General features: G+C 53.3%; 10 protein-coding genes across 10 annotated transcripts; 5 read left to right on the top strand and 5 right to left on the bottom strand.

The window, feature by feature from the left end:
* The first annotated feature begins 478 nt into the window (after positions 1 to 478).
* On the top strand, positions 479 to 2,348 carry SETTUDRAFT_168514 (uncharacterized protein). The gene is made up of 2 exons (XM_008025977.1): positions 479 to 740; positions 815 to 2,348. Exons 1-2 carry the CDS (start codon positions 678 to 680, stop codon positions 2,045 to 2,047), a joined length of 1,296 nt encoding a protein of 431 aa, XP_008024168.1. The 5' UTR covers positions 479 to 677; the 3' UTR covers positions 2,048 to 2,348.
* Positions 2,349 to 2,717: 369 nt separating this feature from the next.
* Positions 2,718 to 3,763, bottom strand: SETTUDRAFT_149486 (uncharacterized protein; the record flags this gene model as incomplete). Its single annotated transcript, XM_008025978.1, has 3 exons — positions 2,718 to 3,057; positions 3,214 to 3,509; positions 3,601 to 3,763. The coding sequence occupies 3 exons, from the start codon at positions 3,761 to 3,763 to the stop codon at positions 2,803 to 2,805; spliced, it is 714 nt and encodes a 237-aa protein (XP_008024169.1). The 3' UTR covers positions 2,718 to 2,802.
* A 2,671-nt stretch (positions 3,764 to 6,434) lies between these two features.
* Positions 6,435 to 9,272, bottom strand: SETTUDRAFT_46879 (uncharacterized protein; the record flags this gene model as incomplete). The annotated part of the gene is made up of 3 exons (XM_008025934.1): positions 6,435 to 8,453; positions 8,507 to 8,554; positions 9,101 to 9,272. The coding sequence occupies 3 exons, from the start codon at positions 9,270 to 9,272 to the stop codon at positions 6,736 to 6,738; spliced, it is 1,938 nt and encodes a 645-aa protein (XP_008024125.1). The 3' UTR covers positions 6,435 to 6,735.
* Positions 9,273 to 10,031: 759 nt separating this feature from the next.
* SETTUDRAFT_27538 (uncharacterized protein) lies at positions 10,032 to 10,880 on the bottom strand (the record flags this gene model as incomplete). The annotated part of the gene is made up of 1 exon (XM_008025852.1): positions 10,032 to 10,880. One exon carries the CDS (start codon positions 10,878 to 10,880, stop codon positions 10,032 to 10,034), a length of 849 nt encoding a protein of 282 aa, XP_008024043.1.
* Positions 10,881 to 11,392: 512 nt separating this feature from the next.
* Positions 11,393 to 12,480, top strand: SETTUDRAFT_108275 (uncharacterized protein; the record flags this gene model as incomplete). The annotated part of the gene is made up of 4 exons (XM_008025979.1): positions 11,393 to 11,655; positions 11,767 to 11,996; positions 12,106 to 12,207; positions 12,281 to 12,480. The coding sequence occupies 4 exons, from the start codon at positions 11,393 to 11,395 to the stop codon at positions 12,478 to 12,480; spliced, it is 795 nt and encodes a 264-aa protein (XP_008024170.1).
* Positions 12,481 to 13,481: 1,001 nt separating this feature from the next.
* On the top strand, positions 13,482 to 13,847 carry SETTUDRAFT_27540 (uncharacterized protein; the record flags this gene model as incomplete). Its single annotated transcript, XM_008025853.1, has 2 exons — positions 13,482 to 13,625; positions 13,695 to 13,847. 2 exons carry the CDS (start codon positions 13,482 to 13,484, stop codon positions 13,845 to 13,847), a joined length of 297 nt encoding a protein of 98 aa, XP_008024044.1.
* Positions 13,848 to 13,882: 35 nt separating this feature from the next.
* On the top strand, positions 13,883 to 14,770 carry SETTUDRAFT_27541 (uncharacterized protein; the record flags this gene model as incomplete). The annotated part of the gene is made up of 1 exon (XM_008025854.1): positions 13,883 to 14,770. One exon carries the CDS (start codon positions 13,883 to 13,885, stop codon positions 14,768 to 14,770), a length of 888 nt encoding a protein of 295 aa, XP_008024045.1.
* Positions 14,771 to 15,750: 980 nt separating this feature from the next.
* SETTUDRAFT_46881 (uncharacterized protein) lies at positions 15,751 to 19,289 on the bottom strand. Its single transcript, XM_008025935.1, has 3 exons — positions 18,775 to 19,289; positions 18,542 to 18,728; positions 15,751 to 18,492 (listed from the first exon to the last, which is right to left on the bottom strand). The coding sequence occupies exons 1-3, from the start codon at positions 19,258 to 19,260 to the stop codon at positions 15,923 to 15,925; spliced, it is 3,243 nt and encodes a 1,080-aa protein (XP_008024126.1). The 5' UTR covers positions 19,261 to 19,289; the 3' UTR covers positions 15,751 to 15,922.
* Positions 19,290 to 21,851: 2,562 nt separating this feature from the next.
* On the bottom strand, positions 21,852 to 22,737 carry SETTUDRAFT_38766 (uncharacterized protein; the record flags this gene model as incomplete). The annotated part of the gene is made up of 2 exons (XM_008025892.1): positions 21,852 to 22,384; positions 22,413 to 22,737. The coding sequence occupies 2 exons, from the start codon at positions 22,735 to 22,737 to the stop codon at positions 21,852 to 21,854; spliced, it is 858 nt and encodes a 285-aa protein (XP_008024083.1).
* A 712-nt stretch (positions 22,738 to 23,449) lies between these two features.
* SETTUDRAFT_108217 (uncharacterized protein) lies at positions 23,450 to 25,337 on the top strand (the record flags this gene model as incomplete). The annotated part of the gene is made up of 2 exons (XM_008025980.1): positions 23,450 to 24,193; positions 24,324 to 25,337. Coding segments are annotated over 2 exons (1,758 nt in total), but the record flags the coding sequence as incomplete, so codon positions are not given.
* Positions 25,338 to 25,442: the final 105 nt, after the last annotated feature.

The raw sequence follows: 25,442 nt of genomic DNA on the forward strand, positions 1-25,442 counted from the left end.
CAGCGGCATCAGCAGGCGCACGCAAGCCACGCCTGCAGCAGCTAGTCGTCCACTCGCAGCAGCGACACGTTCACCGTGTGTGCCGCCGCATCGCAGACGCCGGGCCCCGCGCCAATGGCCGCCCAGCCAGCGTGGGATGGGCGATGCAGCGTCTCGCCGCCCGCTCTTCCGGCCGCCCCTCACCACCCACTGACATGGCGACACGCTCATCCGCCATGCCTGTCCTGTATCCGCCCGAAACAACCACACGACACGCCGCGACCAGGGACAGCGCGAGGCGTCAGGCAGGCTCAGGCTTGGACTCACACTCGCACCCGCCTCGGTCCCCCCCTCCCTCCCCCCCTCCCCGCAGGGCCACTGTCATCATGGCTGCACTGCTGTTGGGCTGGGCGCGCGCATAATCGCCTCACTCCGATAGTACCGCCGCTATAGACGTGTTTCCAAAATCCCTTAAGAGCCACGCCGCGTCGCATCAGCTCGACGATCCAGGTGGAACCTTGTGGAGTTGCGCCAGCTGCCGTTGCCGCGAGCATTGATCCCTCTTGACCGCCTCAACCCACCGGTAAACCAAACCACCACAAGTACCACGCTCACCGCAACACTCTCCCCGTCGCACAAAAACCCCTCGTCTGCCCGCTGTGCATGCTGCAGGAACACGCTGCCCCTAGTACGTCACAATGGCTGTTGGACTCGGCGAAACCATCACAGTCATCAACAAGAGCGGCAAAGTGGTGAGCAATGTAAGTACACACAGTACATAGCCCGCCATTGGCTCTATCCATGCCGCCCTTACTAACCACCGCCCCTCGCGCAGAGCAAGCATCTTTTCAGCGTCTTCAAGGAAGCAAAGGCTGCCTACCGCGAGCGCAAGGCTGAAATCAAGGCCGAGCGCGATGCCGCCGCCAAAGAGAAGGAGCTCACCCGGAGCGTAAAGACGCTGCGCATCGAGGACGATGCCCGCTCCCACGTGTCGCACCGCTCAAAGGCGTCAAAATCTGGCCGTCCGCCCATGGAGCGCGGCCACACTGACGGCCCCCGCACCAGCCGCCATCGCTTTGAGGACGACCTCAACAGCGCTGGCCGCGAGGCACACAACAAGGAAATCGCAAGACGCCATTCCGAACAGCCCCACCGCCGATCGCTCGAAAAGGTATCCCGCTCCAAGTCGACGCCCGACATCGACATGGACCTGGCCTATGGCGACGTGCCCCCTCCTCTGCCCGACACGCAGTATGACGATGCAGAGCTGAAAGAAAAGGCCTCCAAGATCGAAATGCTCCTGGACGAAGCCAACGCCCTGCAACACACTGCCACGGCCATTATCGAGAACCTGCAGAAAAACCCCGAGGCCCTCGCCGCCGTGTCACTCACGCTTGCCGAGATTAGCGCCATTGTGAGCAAGATGGGCCCTGGTGTGCTCATGTCGCTCAAGGGTAGCTTCCCTGCAGTTGCAGCACTACTTCTCAGCCCCCAGTTTATGATTGCCGGGGGTGTCGCTGTGGGCGTGACCATTGTCGCACTCGGCGGCTACAAGATTATTAGGAAGCTGCAGACCCAGGACGCCCTCGAGCCTCCTGAGAACCCCATGCCCATGCGTGCCGCCACTGCCCCCGCCGTAATCGAAGACTCCAACAACGAGCTCGACGAGCTCCAGCCCCAGGAGCTCAGCCGTGTGGAAAAGTGGCGCCGCGGCATTGCCGACATCGAGGCTGAAAGCTGCGGCACCAGCGTTGACGGCGAGTTCATCACGCCCGGCGCATCGCGAGAGCTGTGCGACGCTGGTGTTCTCGACGAAGACGACCTCAAGTCTCGCCGCAGCACCCGCTCCAAGAGGACAACGGGCGAGTCTCGACACAAGTCACATCGCTCCAAATCGGGCTCCAAGCCCAAGTCAGACTCGAAATCAGAACACAAGTCAGAACACAAACGCTCTTCAAGTAAAGCTGGCAGTGTCTCCGGAAGGAGCACCAAAGAAAGCAGCAAAAAGAAGGAAAAGGAGCCATCCGGCCTCAAGATGCTGTTCCGTTCGCACACGGTTGCCGTTTGAGTAACATCACGGCATACGTTTTTTTATCATAGCGCTCGGCGTTTGTTATTTTCGCACAGCCGCATCGCATAGGCATTCAGCATTGTTTTTATCGTTTTTAAACCGCATAGACGACGCTTCTCTCAAGGGTTCATCCCCTCGTCGTTTACTCTTTTGGTTTCGAGTCTGTTCATCTCTCATGTTTGGCGCAGGGGCGTATAATATGTTACGAATATCGCGAGGCCCACGAAATAATTGATTTACGCCGCGCATGTATCGCATAGTTTGGCTAGTACAGCTAGCTGGTATGAAATTGAATGGCTATGCTTCTTTGACGTCTACATCTTGATTCTTGCTATTGACTATGAAATGCTTTGAACGAATTACTCGTATGACGAAATGTAGACAGGGGATGCTGGAGATGGACTAGCCAGCGTATGTCACTGAGACATGTATCTAATGCAATGTCACCGCAGTACCAAAGAACAGGACGTCCATTCTTGTAGGATTTGAATGCATGACGTACATGCATTTATTCATTCCAGTACTAATCATCAATAGTCCTGATAGTCTAGTGAAGAAACTAAACAACCCTCATAATCCAATCAATATAAGCACTCTACTAGGAAGACGAAGAGAGCATCACACACTCACACATCCAACCAGCAACACAATTTCAAACTCTCGAAAAAAAAAGACATGCTCGTTACTCTCTATGTACACCATCGCATCCCACCTCCCTTACATTCATCCCCTCACATCCCTTACTTACCTAGCTAGTACAACAGCACAGCCGCCAAAGCCACACCCAGCACCATCGTCCCAACACCACCAGCTCCAGCTCCAGCTCCAACGCGTCCCGCACCATTCGTCTGCGTCGGCTTCGCGGCATCGCCCGTCGCCGAGCCATTCGCCTGCGCGGTAGCAGCAGACCCCACATTCTGGATAGCCACACCGGAAACCCCCGTCCCGTTCTTGCACTGGTCATCCGAAAGCAGTTTTGCAGTCGAGTTGAAAATGATGTCTGCGCACTACGTAGGTAGTTGTATCTCGTTAGCATCTGCACGTGTGAAGGATATGCAATTGAGAAGATGACTCGCAATATATAGAAAAAAAAAACTTTCAACTGAGACGATACTTAAGTAACAAAAGGGAGGAGGAGGAGGAGGAGGAGGGAAATTACGAACATTATACAGTGCACTCCCCGAGTGCCCCAGCTGAATCACCTGCACACTTGCCATGAGCCCGTTGATGCGCTCGTCGTCTGCACCCGTGTACCCGGCGTCCTTGAAGCCTTGGTCGAGGTTTGCGCGCCCGGTTTCCGAGAGGCAAAAGGTGCCGGCGCCCGTTTGGTTGAACAGGGGGACGAGCGAGATGTTGAAGTTTGTGGCGTTTGCGCCGAGCGCCAGGTTGATGGCTGTGAGGGCCGATGGGTGCGAGCCGTTGATTAGGGTGCTGCCGGAGGTGGGGGGCCAGACGGTGCCTTTTAGAGGGGGGTGGTTAGTTATAGTTTTGGCAGTGTTTGGATGGGTGGAAGGGGGATGGAAGAGGGAATGGAGTAAGTAGAGGCGTACGATTCGCAATATCCGTTGTTTCATTCACATTTGCACACGGGTAGATCCATTGGCTGGCTGGTGCTTCCAAGGAGCTGCCGCGCCAGTAGGGCTCCAGAAGGTGGAAATGGGCGGTTGTGCTTGCGGCGAAGAGGGAGGCTGCGAGCAAGTGTTTTTGCTGCATTTTGGGGTATGTCGGTGAAAGGAGATGGTAAGGAAGTTAGTAAGTAGGGAGGTAGGTAGGTAAGTATTCTGAGATGTATGTGTATGTTTGAATGAACAAGAGGAGGAAGAAAAGTTGCACGGGGTATATGGGGAGGGGGATATATCGAAGTAGTAGCTGTCAATCACAACTTACCATCAACAAGCTGCGTTTCCCCTTCACCCTCTCACCCTTTATATACATTGTCCATCCTCCCACTCCGCAACCCAACTCAATCCTTCCTATCCCTTCTCCCCCCCAAACCAGCCAATCCGCTCGCCCCCCTCCCTCCACCGCCAAGCAACTCTACCTGACAGCTCCTCTACCCACAGCATCCCGCACACCAGACCAGCCAATTACTCCGCGCGCAGCACCACCGACACCACGCCTTCTCTCCAGCCATGCCTTACTCGCCGGATACTATACCGGCGTGTGGCGTGCGCTTAGGCACGCTCTGCGTGTTCGCCCTACGTCCATGGAAGAGAGAGCGGGATACAGCTGCGGGATAATGTGCTCAAGTGAGCAAGTTTTGGGGCTTGGCGGCCGAAGCCACTGCGGTCTGGGCATGTCATGTCGCCTTTTGTAGTAACTATGAGTTGGAGAGGGAAATATTGTGTCTGTGTGCGAGAGGGGAGATATTAATTAGTCGGTTTAAACGTTGAGAGTGCTGCTGGGTGGATTGTAGATTGATTACGGGTTTACAAGGGTGAATTGGAGGGGGCGGAGCAAATGCGTGGTGGGGCGGAGGCCGGATTGAGAGATACTTACTTACTTGGGGCTTGGCGAGCGCATCCCCTCGATTATAGAGAGATGTCCACGTCTACTTCGGGTGGTAAAATGGGTAGTAATATTTGCGCTGAAAAGAAAAAACAGGAAGCGAAGAATGCAATTCCCAAGATTCATATGGCAAAAAAAAAAGCTCATTGGATTACCTGCAGTAACCCCACTTCCTTGAACCATCGTACTCTGTTTGGAGGGGAACAAGGAGCATGTACGTACGTACCCGCTAACCCAATAAGTCCCAAGTAGTGCCACCCCCAACCAACCAGCGACTAATCCCATCCCATTATCATCACGGCACCATGTTTTCTCACCAAAAAAAAAGATATGAGCATGATAACTCTCGTCTGCGGCTTCAAATTCCCCGTCTCCATATTCGACAACTTGCTCAGCGCAAACAGGCTTCCCACTATTGGCGGGGGCTATCAGCCCTGTCCGCAAGAGGCAGAAGCCATCGCTAGACTGTTCCGTGAAGATTGGAATCCGTTGCCTGAGTGCTGATATATGGGTCGCTGGGGAGCTTGCAAGAGGTGAGGGAGCTGGGTGTTCTTGTGTCCCTTTGGGAACAGCGTGGTGATGAAGACGTTGCTGATATTAGCCATGGGGGTTGGTCACGACGATTTTTTTTACCGTACCACGTCGTTATATAACAAGGGTATCAGTGCCGTCAATTACAAAGGATGCTCGGAATAATAGTTTAGACATGCGATGGCAACTACAAAGAGCAATAACAAAACTATATATATAATTTTATTTGTACAACATCTGTGCAAAAGCAAGATATACAATATCTGCAACACATGTACTCTTGAATATTATTAACTACTAGCCCCTTCGCACCTAGTCTTACACGTACCTATACCTTCCTCAATATTCCTGTAGCTAAACAGCGTAATTGATATCACGTCGTGCCTAGACTCTGCCATTTGGCCATATCATCTATAGATTTTACGAATCCCCAGATCATCATGTTCTCTGAAGCCGCAGCCCTGAGACTGGGGTCTACGGTGAACGCAGGTGTAGGCGCTGTACCCGGCGTCTACCGGTTTCTTCTAAATACCAGCGGCTGCTGGTGTTGGTATGGCTCCGTAGAGCTTTGCGGAAACGCATTCAAGGCCGCGGCCAAGGTAGCAGGGGGCGCGGGGCCAGGCTGTTTGTCGGGTGACGAGGATTGCTGGGCTGTTGATTGCTGGGTTAATGTCTTACTTTGCTGAGTCGATGTGGTTTCGATGGTGGTTCCAGAGTGTAGAAGCTATTAGTTGTCTGAACGATAGTATCTTCCATCGTCAGACGACCAAGTACCGTCGGGAGCTTGGAAAGGCTTGCTGAGACTTTACGCGTGCATACGCTAGCTTTCAGTCGAGAGGCAGGTATAGATAACATCAAACTGACATAATCCGACGTGTTAGATTGGATACCGCAGGGATGACTGATGACGAATAAGATTATTGCGGAGTGGCAGTATGGACGCTCTAATCTATAGGGCATGGGTGGCCGCCACTAGCCGCCAAGCCGAGGGGCCATAGCAAGCATGGAGCTGGAGTGCTGGACGACTGTGCCACTTGCTGGCCAAAGTATTATTCGAAACGGAAATGTCCTGGGCGTGACTGAGCAGTTTCTTGTTGGAATCCATAACATTGCTATCTCATGCCTCAAAGTTAGAAAAAAAAAACCTTTACTTACTAGTTATTTCAAAACAGACTCAACAAGTATCACTTTATTTTGTCTTCTCCTCATCGCTAGGCTAGGCTAGTACATATGTCAAGGCTCTACTTAGCAATTTACCAAGCTATACTTAATTCTGCTTCTTCATTTATGGTCACATTTGACTCACCTGAGAATCACATTTGACACCATTGATAAATAAATTGCAGCGGTATGTATAGTTCCTATGTATAATTCCTAGCCTAGAACGTAGAAATTCATCTTCTCTTCGAATAACAATTGAGACTTGCAATTCAAACAAAAAAAATGCGGAACACGACGTGTGCTCAAGTACAACAGGAGTCTATTACACTTGCAGACATGGAAATGTAAAAGGCGTAAAACATGACAGAAAAAAAAGGGGGGTATATCATACAAGCATGAAAGCATGCAATGAGTAAAGAAAAAGGAAGAAGGAAATTTTGTCGAAACGCCCAAACAACCTGCAATGCAGACACGGAACCCAGAAATCAGAACATGCTACTCTTCTTTTTCTTGAGCTTCTCCGCACTCGACTCGCTCTGGGTCCGGAGACCCCAGAAACTCTTTTTGGCCTTGGCTACAGGCTTGGGGAGACCGTTGCTGAAGAAACTACTCTGGCTTGCTGCTGCTGGTCGTTGTTGTTGTGGTACTTGTAGATAAGGAGCCTGCACTTGCACGCGCTGAGGCTGCATAGGAACAGGTGCGGGGCGAGCTGCTGGACTAGGTCGCGGGCTCGGCCGTCCACCTGATGCGAATTGGACAGATTGGCGTTGGGGCTGCGCAGTGGGGCGGTAGAGGCCTGATTGATCGCCAAACTGTTTCTTGAGATGCTCCGTCTCCTTGTCAATCTCTGCCTGCTTTTTCTGTCGCTCCCTCGCCTCTCGCTCTTTCTGCTTTCGCTCTTGGTCAAGGAATTGTTTAGTCTTGCGCTCTTCCTCTTCCTCTCTCCTCTGACGCGCCCTGCGACTGGCCTCGGCTTGTTGTTTTTGCTCAGCCTCGACCTGAGCTTTGAGACGAGCAGTTTCGGCATCAATCTGCCACTGTGCTCGCGGGTCCAGCCTTGGTCCAGGTTGTCGCTGCTGTGTGGGTCGTTGCTGTACAGGGCGCTGCTGCTGCTGTGCGGGGCGCTGCATCGGGCGCTGCTGGGCAGGTTGCTGTGGGGGTTCATATAGTTGTGAGAGGCGATTTGGATTGTTTTGGCCAGTCACAAGTGGTGGAAGTGAGGCACGCTTTGCAGCATTGTTGCTGGCGTATGAGGGTGGCCGTGTGTGGGAGCTTGAACTGGGACCTCCATTGTTCTGAAGTGGCGCCTTCTCAGCTGGAATCTGTGTCTTTGGCGGGGTGTAGGCTGGCGGTGGCGGGGGTTCTGGAGTCATGACTGGTTTGGTGACATTTGGCCCTTCTAACGGAGACGAGCCTTTTCTTGTGCGAAGCCCTCCACCGTTCTTACGTGCATTGCCGTCAATGTGGAATTGTTCGCTCAGGTCGCCAAAGAACAAATCGCGTATGACGGCTGCGCCCAGGAGCAGTGTCACTTCCAGGCCCTTGTAGTCCTCAATCTCCACACGGTACAGATGCGGCTCCATGACGGTCAGCTCCTTGAGGCCCGAGAACATGGCGACGGCAATGTCGCCTTCCTTTGACTTTTTCGCCTTTCTGCCCGTGGGGTCGGTTGACTTGCCTACCATGTAGCACGTCATGTCCTTGCCCAGCCTGCCCTCCTTGCGCCACTGAAAATTGACCCTGGGCGTGTTGACATCGGCACCGGGGTCTGTCCTGGTGCGGTCGAGGTGGGAGCTGCTTGGGGTGCGAAACGTCACCTCGGGCAGGCTGAACTCCCAGGTGATACTGCTGCTCCACTTGGACGTCGACTGCGAGACGATGACGCGCGAGTCGGGGTTGTACAGCTGGATGGCGAACTCGGTGGGGTAGATGGGCATGGGCGGCGGCGGGACTCCGCCATTCTTGCGGATCTCGTCCTGAGAGAGCGTCGGCAGCGACCATCCGGGTTTGGCCATGACCTCGCCAAAGAGGACGTCGGGGTTGCGCGAATCAAACAAGGCTACCGCATAGGTGTTTTTGGCCGTGGGCGAGGCTGGGTCGACGTGGCGGAGGGCATACTGGGCCTCTGGCTCGGAGCCGTGCTGGGTAAAGTAGAAGGATTCATGGTGTTTGATCTTCTCGGTCGAGGGCTTGAGGAAAAAGGCTGGGCAGTGTGAGGAGGGGGGCATCAGCGGGGGGGCGGGTGGATAGACGTACTGGGGAGGTTTTCGTCGAGCATGGCGTCATGCCAGTGCGGGGGGTTCTCTGTGTCGTTTAGCAGTCAATGGACGTGAGCACCCAGCAAGGCGGATGCGAGGAACTGGTAGACAAGGGCTCAGCAGCTGGCGGCGTGGTGGGAGGAGGTTATGGGCGCATTCTATACGCGTACACGATGAGGCTGTACGGGCACATCCCTGCACGTGCGCCGGGAGCCGTCGGCCAATGACGAGGCCGGGCCCCACTCCGCCCGCACGGGCTATTCATAGAATCCATGTGCGCCCTCGCGAACTGGCCCCAATCGCCTTGACCGCGCTGCTTTTCTTCTTCCTATTGCATTGCCCGCCCCTCCCGCCCATCTATCCAGCGCCCCAAACCCATCATCCTGCATCGCCCATATGCTCCTGCAACCCCCCCAGAGTCGCTTCGTGCCGCCGCGACCCAGCTTGCGCAATGTCCCGTCGCACTCTGTTTCAGCACGGCCCGCAGCACAGCCGACCTCCACCCTTCCAAGCCTCCACCGTCCTTCTTCCCATTCCGGACTTTTTCACGAGGCAGACTTCATCATCCACTCCACTACTCGCGCTCGCTTACGTGGCTTTGCTCCGTATCCTACTGCTGCTACCCCGCCCGTCAGACTGTAGCCGTCTGTGCTGGTACTCTTGGTAGACTTGGACCGCGTCTTGTGAGGCTTGACCCAGAGATGCTCCAATGACATGGGGCCAGCCACAACCAGCCTACGCGTCTGCTTCGCATGTACTGTCATGGTTTGCTCACACGTCACGTCATGCATTCGTCTACACCGGGTTTCGATTACGCCGGTAAGCTGCCAAGCAGGACATTGTTCTATATCAATCCTCTGTTCGGTTCATCCGCACGGCCTCTGCGGCTTCCGGACTCCCACATGCATCTTACCGCTATTTATCTACAGTTGTGTTGACAACACGCCAACGGCCACTGTTTATACACTACTTTGAGCATCAGGCCACGCACCGTCAGCTGAATCCCGCTAAAATAGTCTAGTCTTGGGTCGCTAACCAACCTCCTTCGAAAAAAAAGCACCGACCTTGGCCTTAGTCTCATGTACCTCGGTGGTGTCCACGTCGAACGCAACCAAAACAGCCAATTACTCGACTGTCTCACCCACCTTCTTTTGTAGCAACTACGGCAGGGTCATTCGCGTCTGCAAAATTTGTTTCCTTTTGCTCAGGCCCCAGGTTTGGCTGCGAATAATACTCAAACTGATTTGCCTTGTTGAGTCGTCAGATGGAAAACCCCTCAATGATTTTTGCTTTTGGCTAACACAACGCTGTATGTTTGGTTTCACCTTGAGCGCAACCAGCCTCTGACGCGTGGCTCTTAAATCTAGCCGCCACCGACGCCTACACGTGTTTCAACAATCATGTGAATACACCATGATTCAGAGCAAACACAGCTCTTGCGCCATGGCTAATCCAACTCAGCCCAGTGTTAGCTATGCACCAAAAGAACAACCCCAACAACGCAATAAACAAATCTACCAACCTCACCCCTTTGTCATAACACCCCCACCGTTACTCCCAACCACCTGCCCAGTAATCCACCCCGCCTCCTGCATGCAAAGCAACCCCACAATCCCCGCCACCTCCAGATACGCCGGCCTCCCACCTAATTCCCTCGCCATCTTCACCGTTTCTTCGTCATCTACTCCTTCTCTCGTCTCGGCCAACGGTGCCATATAATTCAGTGACCACACCTTTTCCAGCATCTCCTTGGGCAGACTCGTATACATTTCCGTCGCCATAGCCCCGGGGTTGATCGAATTAACCGTACACCGCTCAGCGAGCTCGCACGCCCACACACGGGTCATGGCTTCAAGCGCCCCCTTGGTCCCTGCGTAGGATGACTGCCACCAGAATCCCATTGAAGTCGTGATGCTGGATACATTGATGACACGGCCCGAGCGGTCGTGCGGGAGATATGGGAGCGCGGCTTGTAAGACGAAGAGCGGAGCACGGGTATTGAGTTGGAATGTCTGCTCAAAGTCTGAAAGCGTAATGGCACCCATGGGAGCGGGATTCACGACACCAGCATTGTTGATTAGAATGTCGATTTGAAACTTGCCATCTGCTTTCGAGAAAGCGGACTTGGTGGCCGCTACGAGGTTGGCTGGGCCGTCGGGGTGCGTAATGTCGATTTTGGCGATTAGAGTCTTGACCGAGTGCTGGGCTTCGAGGTCTGCGGCGAGTGCTTCGGCCAGAGGTGTAGATGTCGAGGAGATATAGTTTATGACAATGTTGGCGCCTTTGGAGGCGAGATGCCGTGCGAGTGCAGCACCGAGACCGCGCGAGGACCCGGTTATGATGGCTAGCTTGTTCTCCAGGGGGCGGGACATGATGTGAGTGATTGAATTCTGAACCAGCTATTGTCTACTAGCACTCGTTAACAAGATCATGTTGGGGTTTTACTCATCCCACTCTTTGCTTGCCTACCGAGCGTCTACAAGAATCCCGTCATGCACACACATCACAATCCTTCATACTCGTCTTGGCACTGCTGATCATCCCAGGTGTGAATGCCAACAAACCGTGCATAGCATCCAGCGGCTCGGTAGCACACAGAGCCCTAGTCTTTGTCTGTGTTAAATTGTATAACAGACAGGGGTGGTGATCCTTTTCACCCCCATGGAGCGACGAACCGCTCTAGATACGTACTAGAGCTACCGCGCCTCATGGCTAAGTAAACTACCCATGTCACTATAGCATTAGTAGAACCCTTCTCGCGATAACGCACCTTGCAAAGGACCACACAGCATTGCACAAGACCATCCATTTCCTTTGTGAAAAACCACACATACTCCAAACACTCTCCCCCTTTTTATCCTTTCAACCCAACCAATCAATCACCATGCGGCTTGAATCCCGAGTCGCCATCGTCACCGGCTCCTCCCAAGGCATCGGCCGCGAAATCTGCTACCAATTCTTCAAAGAAGGCGCCCTACTCGTCTGCGCCGATCTCAGACCCCTCGGCAGAAACGAGCAAGTCCCCACGCACGAATGGATCGCAAACCAAGGCGGAACCGCCATCTTCGTCGAGGCGGACGTGACCAAAGCCGAATGCTGGGAAGCGCTCGTCCGCAAGGCTGTCGAAGCCCACGGACGACTCGACATGTACGTATGCTATACCGAGACTCGTTCGGTATACCAGTTTGCTCCACCCCCTTCCCCCCTGGGTATATATGAGCCCTGAGTATATAGGGTGTTGACTGAATCATGCAAAAGCGTCGTCAACAACGCCGGCATCTGCGCCGAAGCCAGCAACCCGCAGCCCATCGACGCCTTCGACGAAGCCGTCTTCGATACCGCCATGGCCGTCAACGCGCGCGGCGTCTTCCTCGGCTGCAAGTACAGCGTGCGGCAGTTTAAACAGCAGGAGCCGCGCGCCGATGGCATGTGTGGATGGATTGTCAATCTCGCTTCCATGGTATCCAGCATTGGGATGCAGGGACTTGGTATGTTTCAGGTCAATGTTCCTTTTTGGTCCGGATTTCCCGGGAACGGGGTCATTATTCTCTATGGGAGAGTGGGATAAGAAAACTGATATCGTGCTTTTCTATGTAGCTGGGTACACGGCGTCCAAGGGTGCGGTGGCTGCCATGACGCGTACCGTTGCGCTGGATGTGGCGAAGCAGGGTATTGTGGTGAATTGCATTGCTCCCGGATGTAAGTCTCCCCCCCTTTTATTCGTCTTTCACTGGTCACCGCGTTCCTAGTACTGATGGTGTTGGTGACCCAGTTTCCCAAACGGCCATGCTCGACGACGCACTCGGCGGCGCGCTCTCTTCAGCCGCTGAAGCAGTCAAGGCATCGATTCCCCGCGGTATCTTTGGCTATCCGCGCGATCACGCAAGGGCGGCTGTGTATCTTGCTAGCGACGATGCGCAGTGGATCACGGGGCAGACGCTCAACGTAGACGGGGGTCTGACTGCGCAGTAGTGCAGCCATTCACGAGTACCTTTCTTCTTTTCCTTCTTTTTCTCGCCCGGCGAAATGCACATCTTTGCTCGTTACAATGCACCTTCTGCGTGTCATATCTATCCGGATTCAACGACAAGCATGGGGGATATTGGCGTAGGTCCCTGACTTGGTCAGTTTGTATCCTTGGCATGTGCTTGATAGGACGGCACTGCTTTTAATCTGCCGGCGAGGCGAGGTATACCTACGTGCCGATGCAAGCATGTATGGAGGATTTCTGCACCCCGTTACGCTCTGCTGCATGCGTGCATCCCGCTTTTCCTATGCTCCGCGGCGTGGGGCGGCCGTTGGGGCTACGGCTACGGCAATTCTAAGCGAGCGTGGGATGGAGAGGAGTGAGTTCATACATACTAGGTATGCCATTTTGACCAAGGGAAAATGTTGAGTAGGGTACCTGGCGGCATGTTTACCAATGGAGATTACATGGATGCTCGTGGGGCAACGCCAGCTACATAACACATTTGTAGTTGGACACGGAAGCGCAATCCCTCGCATCTCCATCCAACAAACCACGCCGTACCCCTCGACATGGGCACGCTGCAACTGCCGACCCCGGACACACCTGGTCGCCCGCGCGACGTCGCAAACCGGGAGTCCAGGCGTTCTTGGATACCTGATGCAAGCCGCCCATTTGAGCAGTCTCGCGCTCCTTGATCTGGTGGCCCCCTTGAGCGGCGCCCCTCCTCGGAACCACCTCCACTGGATCGTGTCATGGTGTTCCATGAGTCTTCTGTCGAGGCGATGACGCCGAATGCGCTCCGAGAGTGCGTGTTAAGCTGTCTTGTCGAATATAACCCGCGCGGGAGGGTAATAAGAGAGAAGGGGGGGGTCTGTTCGGACGGGGCGTGGTTGCTTGCGGAGCAGTCGGGTTTGAATGCATTTGTCGTCTGCGAAAAAAAAAATCTTTACATGAACGAACAATTCAATTACCAAATTGTAAACGGACATTCTTTTGAGCTTCCATGGCGGGTCCGACGTCGCCCTCTCTAGCCTTGGCCGTCCTGGTTCTCCTCCCCTTCGACATCCTCACGTGGATCCTGCGTTTCCACGTGCGCATATCCAGAAAGGCATGGGGCCCTGACGACTGGTCCATGTCGGTTGCGATAGTAAGTCCCCATTACGGATCCGGCTTTTTTTCGATGGAGAGAAGAAAAAATTGACTAACGATTCTCCAGCCGCTCTTCACAATTTCTACCATCGGAATGCTAGGCATCGCCTTCACGGGCGGCGGCAAAAGAGATGCTGAATTGAGTCCATCAGACCGCGAAACCGCAATGTTTGCAAGTTTCTTTCCCTCGGGTTTTCCCACAGCAAGTCTGACTGACTGACTGATTGACGCCAGTGGTGGTTCGTCATGCAAACCATGTTTTGCCTCGCTGCAATCCCCGTCAAATGGGCCATCTGCTTCACGCTTCTCCGCATCGCAGGTGACAAAAAGGCGTATCGATGGTCCATCTACGTCGTCATGGCCGCCGTAGCCATCGTAATGGCGTCAACCACCATCTACGAGTTCTTTCACTGCACGCCCATCGCGATGAACTGGCGGGCCGCGCCAGGCGGGACTTGCAAAGCCCAAAGTAACATTACGGGCTTCAGCTTTGCGCTATCAGCAGTCTCTATATTCTCCGACTGGTTCTGCGCCATCCTGTACGTGCACCTGCTCAACCGGCACTCCTTACTTTCCACTAACCATACTGCCATTCCGATCCCGCTACTCTGGAACGTTCAAATCGAAGTCCGCGTCAAGCTCTCCATCATCACGCTCCTCGGACTCGGCATCTTCGCGTCCACAGCAGCCATCGTGCGTCTGACCGTGACGCTGAATCTCAGCTCCACCACCGACTTCCTGTACCACGCCATGCCCGTTGCCGCATGGGCGCACGCAGAGCTCGGGTTAGGCGTCATACTCGCCAATCTATCTGCGCTGCGCCCGCTGCTCGAAAAGCTGCTCGATCTACGCTCGACGCTGCGCAGCAGCAACAAGAAGCGCAGTGTATCCGCGTCGGGCGACCGCTACATCGAGCTGGAAGAAGGCCGTCAACGGAAATCGGAGAAAGGAGTGTCCAAGAGACTCAGTACGAGTAGGACGCGTGAGGTTTCAGGTTGGTCCAGTAATGGGCCTACCTCCCCTCTTTTCGACGATGCGGCTTCGACGACTAATGTCGTTGCTGGTGGTGCTGGAAACAGCGCTCGCGGTATACAAGTGAATCGCGAATTCGACATTACGTATGAACATGCGGAGAAGCAGTGACGCGAGTTAATTCTTCGTTTCCTTCAAGCATACATATACTGTTTCTTCTTCTTTTTTTTCCATTCATGTGTGTGTGTGTGTGGTTTGTAGAAACATTAGTTCCACTTTGTTTTTTTTATAACTTGACACTAGATAAATTTCATTCCTGATAGAGCCCATCCATTTAGAGGATATATTTTCTTTTGGGGATGGAATTATACATATATACTTGGACCAAATACACATTTTTCCCACATACATACCGCATTGGTTCATCCTCATTCGCCACCTCTGATACCCCAAACGCCCAAACGCACAGCATAGAAAGAGAAAACCCCCCCCCACCCAAGTCTACATACATATTTTCACAACACTACCATATCTCTCTGATACAACCACAACCGACAGGGCCCAGAATGCCCTGCACACCGCTTTCAACCCCCCATCATATGTACCAAACCCAAGTTCCTGGCCCCCCCCCCCCAAAACCCTCGATCTACACTGAATCCCCCTCATTAATTCCAGAATCCCAACCAACACCTCGCCACGAACCTCGCTCCGACAAACCATATCCTAAATGCGCGCAATGCACAACCACCTGACTCCAGGTCTTGTCGCAGGTATATTACGTAGAGCGGGATGGTTCCGCGGAGTAACAGACATAGACGTAGGGTTGGGCTAGTTGATTAAGTAAAGATCCAGGACGAATGATAATGATGGAGTCTAGGGAATGTTGCTTTGATTGGTGTGCTGTACACTATGGAGATGTGCTGGGAGTATGTATTGCGGTATCCCGGTTCTTACGCGTAAGTATGCGTGTGATGTAGCATCTAGATTGTGCATGCGCGAGTTGATCACCACAAGGCTACTACTGTTTAACATTGTGACGGTCCAGGCGCCATGAGAAGTACCATTCCGTACATAGGAATAGCGAATCAAGCGGCAGACACAGTGATTTCCGGTGCTGATGCAATACGAGGCGCTTATCTTAGTATAAAACTCGAAAATCACAATTCATATTCAATGAATTAGATTGTAAAATACACCAAACGCCAAAGTACCCCAGAAACGCCGCCCAATCTAACCCGCTGAATCCGAAAATAAAGTATCTCAAGTATGTCTTGTTTCATAGTACACATGGCCGCATCATGATCAATTTCACCTCCTCACTACTTAGCTCAAAGTGCCTTGGCGGTGGAGCTCCGTACCCGCCGGAGCACTGCCAACCTGGTCAATGAGCTTTTGTTCCTCAGCTCGAGCCTTTAGCTCATCGTCAAGCCCCGTATTCCTTGTGCGCATCGGGCTCGTAGCATCAACTGCGCTATCGTCGACATCGAGTTCCTTCTCCTTGCGCCTCATGGTGGCCATGCTAGTGACGCTTGCGTCGTCGCCGTTTTTCTTGCGCTCGCCCTCGCCGTTGTGGACTTCGATTGTGACATCGGTGTTGTCCTTGCTAAATACTCGCAGGCCAACGACGCAGACTGCATTCCAAGGATCGCGCTCAAATTCGTCTTCTTCGTCGATATAGGGGTAGCGGTTGCCGTTGTACCACACATACTTGGGCTTCTGCTCAGAGAAAGTATGTGGCAGGTCGTCGTCACCGTCACAGACATCAGAGTCAAGCGAGCAAGGGCCATCAATCTCAGAGTCCCAGGATGAATCGTCGGAAATGTCGTGAAATTCAAAGCCGTCTTGGGCGCGATGGGAGCAATCGCTTGCACTTCGTCCAGGCGTGACATGAATGCCAGGTCGAATACCAGGGATGGGTGTAAGAGTTGAGCGCCGCGATGGTGCTGGAGAGAGCCGTTCGGGGCGCTGTGATGATACCCCTGGTTGGAACTCATCTGCCAGCGGCGTTGGGGCGGGCGTAGGCAAAGGCGTCGGGATAGGGGAATCTGTCAGTTGCGCCTCATTGTACCCGCCACGGCCTTGGAGTTCTCCTGGCATGTTCTGGTTGTATCCACCTCTGCCCTGCAGCTCTCCAGGCATGTTTTGATTGTAACCTCCTCTCCCTTGAAATTCTCCTGGCATATTTTGGTTGTAACCTCCCCTTCCTTGGAACTCCCCTGGCATGTTCTGATTGTACCCCCCTCGGCCTTGAAAGCCCTGACTGTGGGCAGCAGGTGATGCTTGTGGAGTAAAGTTGTAGCCACCTCGCCCTTGGAACGCCATCGACTCAGTCATGTCAGAGGCAGAGCTGTCGCGGTGGAAGCTACGGCGACTAGGTAGGGCACCAGGTGGAGTAGCATTGTAGCCATCTCTGCCCTTGTTATATCCACCTCGGCCACCAAATCCTCCACCAGGACTGGGTGATCGCTCACCAATGGTACCGGTGCTGGATGCACGGTGATGTCTAGTGACGACCTGGTGCATGGGCCTTGGTTCATCGTCTCCAGAGGTCCTAGTTTCTTCTTCGACGTTGATGCCAAGTCCAGGAAGATCTCGCAGCTTCCTCTCGACTTCTTGAATGTCTCTGGAAGGATTAAGTCTACGCGTCTCTTTGGCGGCCTTCTTCTGGTCGCGGAGTTCGGCTCGCTTGCGCCTCATCTTCCGGCGTTCGTGTGATCGCTTCATCTCGGCCTTCTTGTGCTCAATGCGCTGCTCCTTCTCACGCGCCAAGGCATCCTTTTCTTGCTCTCTGAATTGACCTTTGGCATGAGCCAGATCATACGATAGTCCGATAGAGAGAAGCTTTTCTCGGCGCTTGTTGCAGGTTGCCCTGATGACTTCGTCCGGTCTTGGGTTTTCAGGAATCCTGGTAGCCTTGATCTTTAGCAAGACGGTGTAGTTGCCAGCTTCCAGCTCAAGTTCTGTAGAGACGGAGCGCTTCATGTAGTATGTGCCGTTACTGCGGACGATATACTCTTCCTCATCGTCTTTGTGGAGACGAAATTGTAGGTTGAACTCGTACTGCCCTTCGAGACCCTGGTAGTAGCGGTCGTCCAACTGACTGAGTACGATTACTACGGGTCCACCCTTGGCGAGATGGATCTTGAACTTAGTGTCGAGGTAGTCGACGCTCCATGGGACATTGACGCTCGTCCACTGCTGTGAAACTGTCCACTCCGGACCAAAGAGCCTGGTGCGATCAAAATGTTGGTAGGTGCGTAATAGGTCCTTGTATGAGATCCAGAATACACCATCGTCACCGAATTTGTGGTTGAGCTTCTGCATCCACTCAGGAGTCCATTCTTCTGAGCCATCGCTCCAAGGTCCGGTCCATTCAGCTCGGCCCCAGGGGTTGCGTAGCTTGAGCAAGCGCTGGCCATCTATTTCACGAGCTTCCATGACCGAGTATGCATGCTTCTCCTGGATGCCTTTGCGTGAGCCGTAAATGCCGCCCATCTGGCCACATCCAAAAAGAAACGTCTTGTTGACATTCATCAGCTCCTCTCGCCAGAACTGGTCCTTGTCTAGGATATCGGTGGCGAAAATTTCCGAGGTAACACCTCCAGTAAGGTCCTCGATACCCTCGCCTACAAATCCACCATCTATGGCGCTGTAGTCTCCATGGGCTTTGGCAAAGGCCTTTTCAAGCAGTGGAAGCCATGTCTCGTTGGGGTCGCTGCACTGGGCAAAGTAAAGAGCCCTTGAGCCAGTCTGCATGACGGTGCGATATTCGTCCTCGGGGCTCTTGCGGTTTTGCAGCTCCAACCAGTGGTAGCGCTCTAGCTTTGCTTCGTCAAAGTTCTCCTTGATGAGGTACAACTTGTCGTCGATGACTTCTGAGATCCACTCGCCATCTGTACGGCATTAGTGGATATGCAAAACCCGGCTGTGGTGGGTGCTTACCTCGGTGGAAGACGAAGCCGTATACACCAACCTTTTCGTCGCGAGCGACGCAAACTCGTTGGATCAATCCTTCCTTGTTCGATATGGTCGCCAATGCCGACATGAACCAGCAGTCGCCATCGTTTCCCTGACGTACATCGTTTGCCGATGGGCCCTCGATGAAGAATCGCGGGTTGTCAAAGATGTCCTAGAGCAATCAGCAACTGCGCTCAAAAGCGTGCCGTCACACCCACCTCTACTCTCTTGACTGATTGCGGATGGAAATCAGTCTTTTCTTCGTTCAGTCCAGTCAAACAATCGGCTGGTGTATCGGGAAAGGCCTGTGACCGCTTAAAGTCTGACTCAATGTCGAAGTGTGGATCTCGGTATTTTTGGTTTAGTCTGCGGCACTCTTTGACAATCTTTGCGACCTTTCTGATGCAGGCCTCCTTGGCCTCTTCGTAGGATGCAAGTGCGTTAACTCCGGGGATGGATCCCTTCGGCGCATGTGCGGCGGCGCTTTTCGCGTACAGATTGTCAGGTAGGATGGTGAAGATCTTGCCAGGGTGCTTTGTGGTAAACTTGTTCCAGAAGTCGTCGATGCTTTTCTGCGGCGCTTGTTTCCGGCCAGGTAGCCGCGGGCGCGGCGAGTGTGCTGGCGCCTCCTGTATCATGCTGGGCGCGCGCGAATGTGGCGTGGTGATGTTGATGAAGTCGTTGTGCGTGCCATTCGATGCCATTGTTAATTCAGGACTTGATGGCGATGGCTCGGGGGCTGGCTGCACTTGCTGAGGCGTCTGGAGTCCATCGGGGGCTGGGAGCTGGATTATAAAGATTTGGAGGTGGGTAATGGCTTTCAGCCCCCAAACAGAGCATCACAAGCTGCCATGCATAGTGAGGTATTCTAAGAGCTCGTCAGAAAACAAGTGGGGCAGTCCAGACACCAGGGCGTTGCTGGGCGCAGCCGCTGGAACCCCTCCCGCTTCCAAGCCACTGCGAATCAGCTGCATGCGGCGCCCCCGAATAGATGCAGCAGCAGTCCTCGTTTGTGACAGCGGGCTGAGAGGGAGGTGAGACGGCCATCGGACAAAAGTGCACTGGCCAATGTCTTCAGCCGTACGCAGGAGCTGATGACGCATCAGATGGTGATGTGATGGATGCACTACGGCACGCAAGGTGGTTGTTCGCTGGAGAGCGCCATGTGCACGCTGCCACTTTAGCCTCGGGGCGGAACGCTAACTATCTCTAGTCGACTACGGCGGGGAGCCTGACCGACTCTTGTCCTGTCATATCGTTGCTACACCATGGATTGGCAGTGCGTCCGCGTGGACCGTTCCTTGCGCTGACGCTGTGTCTGTACCTCCGTGACGCATATACGCCTTCATTGGTGTTCAGAGGGTTTGGCGAAATTATCTTTATCGCACCGTTCGCGTGGTGTGCTACTCGCACAGCGGGCCGTGAATGGCTTCGTCGCCTAGCACACAAGGCCGGGAATATCTCCTGAACGCTAATCGGTAGTGCCGGGTAACTGGCAAGCCGTTTCAATAGCAGTCGCCGTCCCGAACCGTAGGAAAAGGTCGCCGAGTGGCCCTCTCGTCCCCGAGCGGTGGGCAGTGTCTCATTCTGTCCATGCTGCTGGAATCCATCACGTCCATGATCCTCCCGCGCGTGCATGGGTGAGAATGCCGAATCGCCCTGTATTTTCCACGACATGGGCCCATGCTGCTCTGAGTATGTAGCGGTAACGGCTCCACCGCACAGCAAGCCAAGGGTCCTCAGTATCGCGGATAGCAGTTGGGATGCATGTCAGCCCTAGTCGTCAGCCCTATGGGCAGCATGCTGCGATCTTTCTGCAAGGTCACCCTCTCACCGTATCTTGGGCCTGTTGAGCCAATCGACGCTGGGCGCTGGGGAAGCATCTGAAATCGCCGCCCATTTCCCTGGAAGCGAGACGAAGCGCAGGGGTCGATTGGAATCCGTGTATTTTCAGATGTGACCCTATGGCATCCAGGGTGGGTTCTTTGCAACGTCCTTGCAGGAGCATGGGCCGGAGCTGACCTTTCGGTAGATCGGCTAGAGGCACACTGCATATCGCCCTTTTTTCATCTCCTGATGCTGCAGGCAAAGCCATGACGTCGGCGAAGTGTGCTTGGCAGTGTAAAAGTAGAGCGTGTGTAGTGCTGGACATGGAAAAGAGCGGTAAACGCCTTGCATGCGTAGTGTGGCAGAGAAGGAGTATCGACGGATTGGGAGATTCAACGTCGTTCTACCGGCGGCTCCGTGGGTGCAGGAGGGGTGCCATGACTGGACGCAACGTGGAGAGCTGAACTGGGACGCCTGACGATGTGGGGTTGGGGCTGTCCAATCACAGCCGAGCAGCGAGCTTTGCACTAGCACGTGACTGGCCTTGTAGTGTCAGGTACAGCTGTTGTGCCTGTCAGCCGCAGAAAATAACTGGCTTCACAGCTTTTATTGGAGCGTAAATATTGGACATGGGAGTCAACAATAGGGTGATTGTCCACAGGAGGTCACGCAGGGTATGCATGACAAAGGAGGAACCGAGAATGTCGAAAAAGAAATGTGAGAAGGATCAAATACGCATTGCCGGTTTTGGGAGATAATAACTGGAGACGCAGCAGCGACATTGGAACTCTTGCCGAGTTAGTGGTTTTAATTGATATGGCCTGATAACGTCTTGTATTGCTCTGCTGAAAGAGCATTATTAGGAGTGTTTTGCACATGGCACTGGTACTTGTATCACATGTCTTTGGCGTGAGCCTCGGGTATCCTGAATGTGTATGTGGAGTTTCTGCAAACACGTCGTCAGAGGCGTCTCTATACGGTGGGGTGGGATACATGTTCTTGGGAACCGACTGCATGCCTTTCCGATAGCCGCAGCCTCTCTGACTTTTCTCAGATTGTTCAGTCTCATCAGATAGCTGACGATGCAAGTACTCCATTACATGAAAGACGCCTACAAGATTACCCTAATAAAAATACCTGGCCATTCAAGGAGTCATGAAAGAATTCAGGGGACTACGTTGTCGATACTAGTCAAGCTCATTAATGGCAGCAATCGTAGCTCTGCAACCCATAACATCACTCACTTTCTCTGCGCTAGATATTCATTCTCTCCATTGGCCAAGCATACTATGGAGACCAGAATTATCCTACCAGCCCACATATAGTACATTCTGAATTTCCAGACCCAGCTTGAACCATTACATCAGGTGGCGACTCTCACTCCCCAAGCGCTTACACTGTCTCTTCCGACCTCCGATCACGCCTAGTTACATCCAGTTACCACGACTATGCATACAAACTGCATCACTCATGTTCCATTAGGTATCTTCCATTTACTGGCCGCACTATCCGACCTAATCGTAACAATCCTAACCCCTCGTTTCGCCCTCTTCCTCTTTGCAATATACGCCTTAACATCCCTTTGCACCTTGCTCAACAGCGCCGCCCTCTTAATCTTCTTTCTAGGCGGCTCTGCATCACAGTCATCTTGCGCCATGCATACCGCTTCAGCACTTGGCAGCTCCGACTGCACGGGTCGCGTGGACTCTGGATCGACGTCCGATGTAAGCTGCGTTAGCTTCCGCTGTACTGGCAGATGCGCATGCTGACCTGGCGCTGTGGGTGTGATACGAGGCTGCGCGACAGCTGTCTGTACTGCAGGTGAGAAAACAGGGGGCTTGTTTCCTTCTTCCAAAGGGCGCTCTTCTTTACCACACAACTCATTCGTCTCAACCTGTGTGCCAGCGTCACCAACGCAGTTCTTCCTTTCTAGCACATCTTCCTCCATATGTACGCCATACGCCCTTTGAAGTTCTCCGTCAAGCATTCTCTTCACTGCCGCTGGCTCAACCTGCATCATCTTACATACAGGAAAGATATGTAGCAAGCTGCAGTTGCTGTGCTAGCGAGCGTAGCAAGGCATTATCCACTTCGTCGCGGTCGGTGGCGGGCAGTTCGAATCGTAAGTACCCGATTAAGGCGTGCTGATCGTCGGTGTCGAGGTTGGCTGCTTTGTATTGCTCAAATGTGTAGTCTGTGATGCCGGGAGGCGGGATTGATTGGCCATGTGTGCGTACTGCGGTTGGGGGTGCGAAGGTAGGTGGGTGAGCGGGAGTGGTGAAGCGGATGTCGTTCAGGCCGTTGAGATGTCTGACGGGTTTGTCTTGCTTTGGTCGTTCTGCAAAAGACACCATTCTTGATTGCAAAATGGCAGAGAAACTAAAGGTGTGGTTTTGGAGTTGTTCATTATATGCAGTACGGATTGAGGCAGAAATCTTCTAGCGTAGGCGAGTTGTTTGAAAGCATCGCTTTTGGACCTTTCATGGCTTGCCATAGAAGCTGATTATATACCCGTCTGAATCCCTGGCCGGTGCAGTTGAGCGCGATATTCTTCAGCCAGTTGGAACTGACCAAGGACTGCAACAATACAAACACTAGGGATGAATGTCGTCTGCTTTGGATGACATTGTTGCAATAGTCATGGATGCTGCCGCAAATCTTTCACAATGCTCTCATTCAGATATCCTGTCCCCTTTCTTCAAAAAAAACAATGTATGATCTCGCTTTCGCCGGTATTGGTATCATTCTGCAGTGACGGCGATGTACACTACCACTCACGACTGAAGCGCAACCTGCGTATGTAGTGATTTATGGTGTCCCAGTCCTGGATATAGTCTAACCATCTGATCTCAGCTCAGATCTCCTAAAGTTACGCGTTGCTACAGCATCGGGGTGTTTGCACAGTCGCCCCTTCCTGTATCAATCCTGCCTCTCACCTCACTCCCCTCACCACCACTTTGGCCTTCGTGTGAGTACAACCACCTCTCATTTCATCCATACCAAGGATATCTGACAACCTCTCAAGACACGACAGCAATATCGTCTGCGACAACGCACAAAGCTGTGAACATTCTCTCTCCTGCACGCCGCGTCCCCGACATGCGCCGCGCTGCACTAAATACTAGTGTCACCACGCAGCCGATCATGCCTCTGTACGAGCGTCTCTATCGAACAAAAACCTGCAACAAGAATTCAGACACTACCTCAGTTGCGCCAAGGCAGAAGATGCCCGCAACCAAGGTATTGGCTCCAAAGACAAGTCCGGACGCTTCAGCGCCTCGAACACCCAAGCTGCTTGCAAAGGCTAGAGCAGATTACGATCAAAATAGCAAGGAAGGATTTAGGAGAACAAAGATTCCGAGACCAACGATTGCCGCATTGAGGCAGGCCAATCTTCGACAAAGAAGCGAGTTTTGGGCAAGGATGCCAAGTGTGATCCATAGACCCAAGACGACGGCCATGCAAGATCTGGACAAGGATTTGACGGATGATGCAAGTTTCAAGAAAGAGTTGGAGTCAGAGTACATGGGTATTGAAGACTCAAGCCTGCATTCAGATGAGCCCACTATGACCGGCGATACCGAAATGGACAGCACTTCGCTCATGTTCAACGACGACAGTTTCGACGAGTCCGTTAGCCCTGACCAGCAAACAAGCATCCTCAAGGTTATGGGACGAAAGCTTGTCGGAACAAAGCGACTGATGTTGGGACTTCGAACTGACAGGGCGCCGTGGTTCATTGGGCTAGCTCGCTCCCCAAAGTATATCGCCGAGTGTGTTGGCATGCCACGTGTGCGTCCTAGAAGCGAAGTAATCGCGAAAGGATATGAGCAAGGTAATTTAATCGGGCCCAGTGAGTTGTGACATGAACTGATGGGCTTCAGATTCACTCGGTACTGATCATGCGTCAAATCTTCCAAAAAGTGACACCATAGCACAGCGACTGCAGCAGCCAGTATCGGCCGCCATGACTAAGCAAACTGCGTGCATCGAAGGACTGAAGGCCACCGGAGCCAAGTCATCAGCAGCAGCAAAGCCTTGCAAAGCGACTACAAAGATTGTCGTTCAGCCTCACGGTGACGAAAAGTCCAAACTCTCAAGGTCAACCAAGTCCAGCGCTCCCCAGATGTTGCCAACCAAGACTCGTACCGCGTCTCTTGCTTGTCATCAGAAGGTTGCAGTGAAGTCAAAACCTGCTCGCAATACGGTCTCTGTTTCGAAGCCACACCCTGTCACCACACGGAAGCCTCCAGCTGATCGATCAGTAAGCACGATAACTTGTCAGAAAGCGGCGATGGACGGATCACATACTGAAAAACCCACTCTACGATCAGCTATGCGTGTATCCAACTCTGCTGTAGCTAAGAAGCAAGTCCAATTCATCGAGGGACCCATCAAGCCACACGTCTACCCCTGTAACAACACTGCCAAGCTGCCAACTTTACCGCTTGCCAGGCTGCTTCGCTCCAAAGTAGTTCCAGCAGATTCCGGGAATGCACAACTATTTGAAGGCACAGGCCAGGGCTGTCTGACACTCAAGCATCGCTTCCTGAATCGCTACGCCAGTGTCCAAGCATACGAAGCACGTCGCCGTGAAGAAGCTCTTGCCAAGGGCGAGCAGCCAGGCTTGGGCCAGCTTGATTATGGCAATGCTGACTTCAAGATTGCTCTCCAAGCGTCAAAGGCCATCGAGGCACACGACATTGGCACGCTGCAAGACCTGAGCACTCTTGGTAAGCTGGGAGCACTCAAGAATGACGGTCAACAGACGGGCATTCGCGTGTGGGTTTTTGGATCTTTCAAGGAGCCTTATCTCCCTGCAGCTATCCCTACTAAGCGCGTTGCGGCCCACAAGAAGCCATTGCGCTGGCCGGTTACGAGATGTGAGCAGAGTTTGGATGCTTTTGTGAAAAGGTCCTTCAAGTGCTTGCAACCGGCTCATGTCGCGACTTGACCTCGAGTAACGAAGGCAATGTAGGTATGTTTTCTAAGATCATGACGGAGCCAATTTGCTAACACCAACTCAAGTGAACTGCAACGAGAAAAAGCGGCAAGGTCG

This window comes from Exserohilum turcica, assembly GCF_000359705.1.
Source record: "Exserohilum turcica Et28A unplaced genomic scaffold SETTUscaffold_16, whole genome shotgun sequence".
NCBI classification, from domain to species: domain Eukaryota; kingdom Fungi; phylum Ascomycota; class Dothideomycetes; order Pleosporales; family Pleosporaceae; genus Exserohilum; species Exserohilum turcicum.

Excerpts from the sequence above, each read along its gene's own strand:
- SETTUDRAFT_168514 (XM_008025977.1), top strand. The coding sequence starts at position 678 with ATGGCTGTTGGACTCGGCGAAACCATCACAGTCATCAACAAGAGCGGC. Across the intron at positions 741-814 it reads GCGGCAAAGTGGTGAGCAAT|AGCAAGCATCTTTTCAGCGT; the intron begins GTAAGTACACAC and ends CCCCTCGCGCAG.
- SETTUDRAFT_46881 (XM_008025935.1), bottom strand. The coding sequence starts at position 19,260 with ATGGCATCGAATGGCACGCACAACGACTTCATCAACATCACCACGCCA. Across the intron at positions 18,729-18,774 it reads AATCAGTCAAGAGAGTAGAG|GACATCTTTGACAACCCGCG; the intron begins GTGGGTGTGACG and ends TGATTGCTCTAG. Across the intron at positions 18,493-18,541 it reads CGGCTTCGTCTTCCACCGAG|ATGGCGAGTGGATCTCAGAA; the intron begins GTAAGCACCCAC and ends AATGCCGTACAG.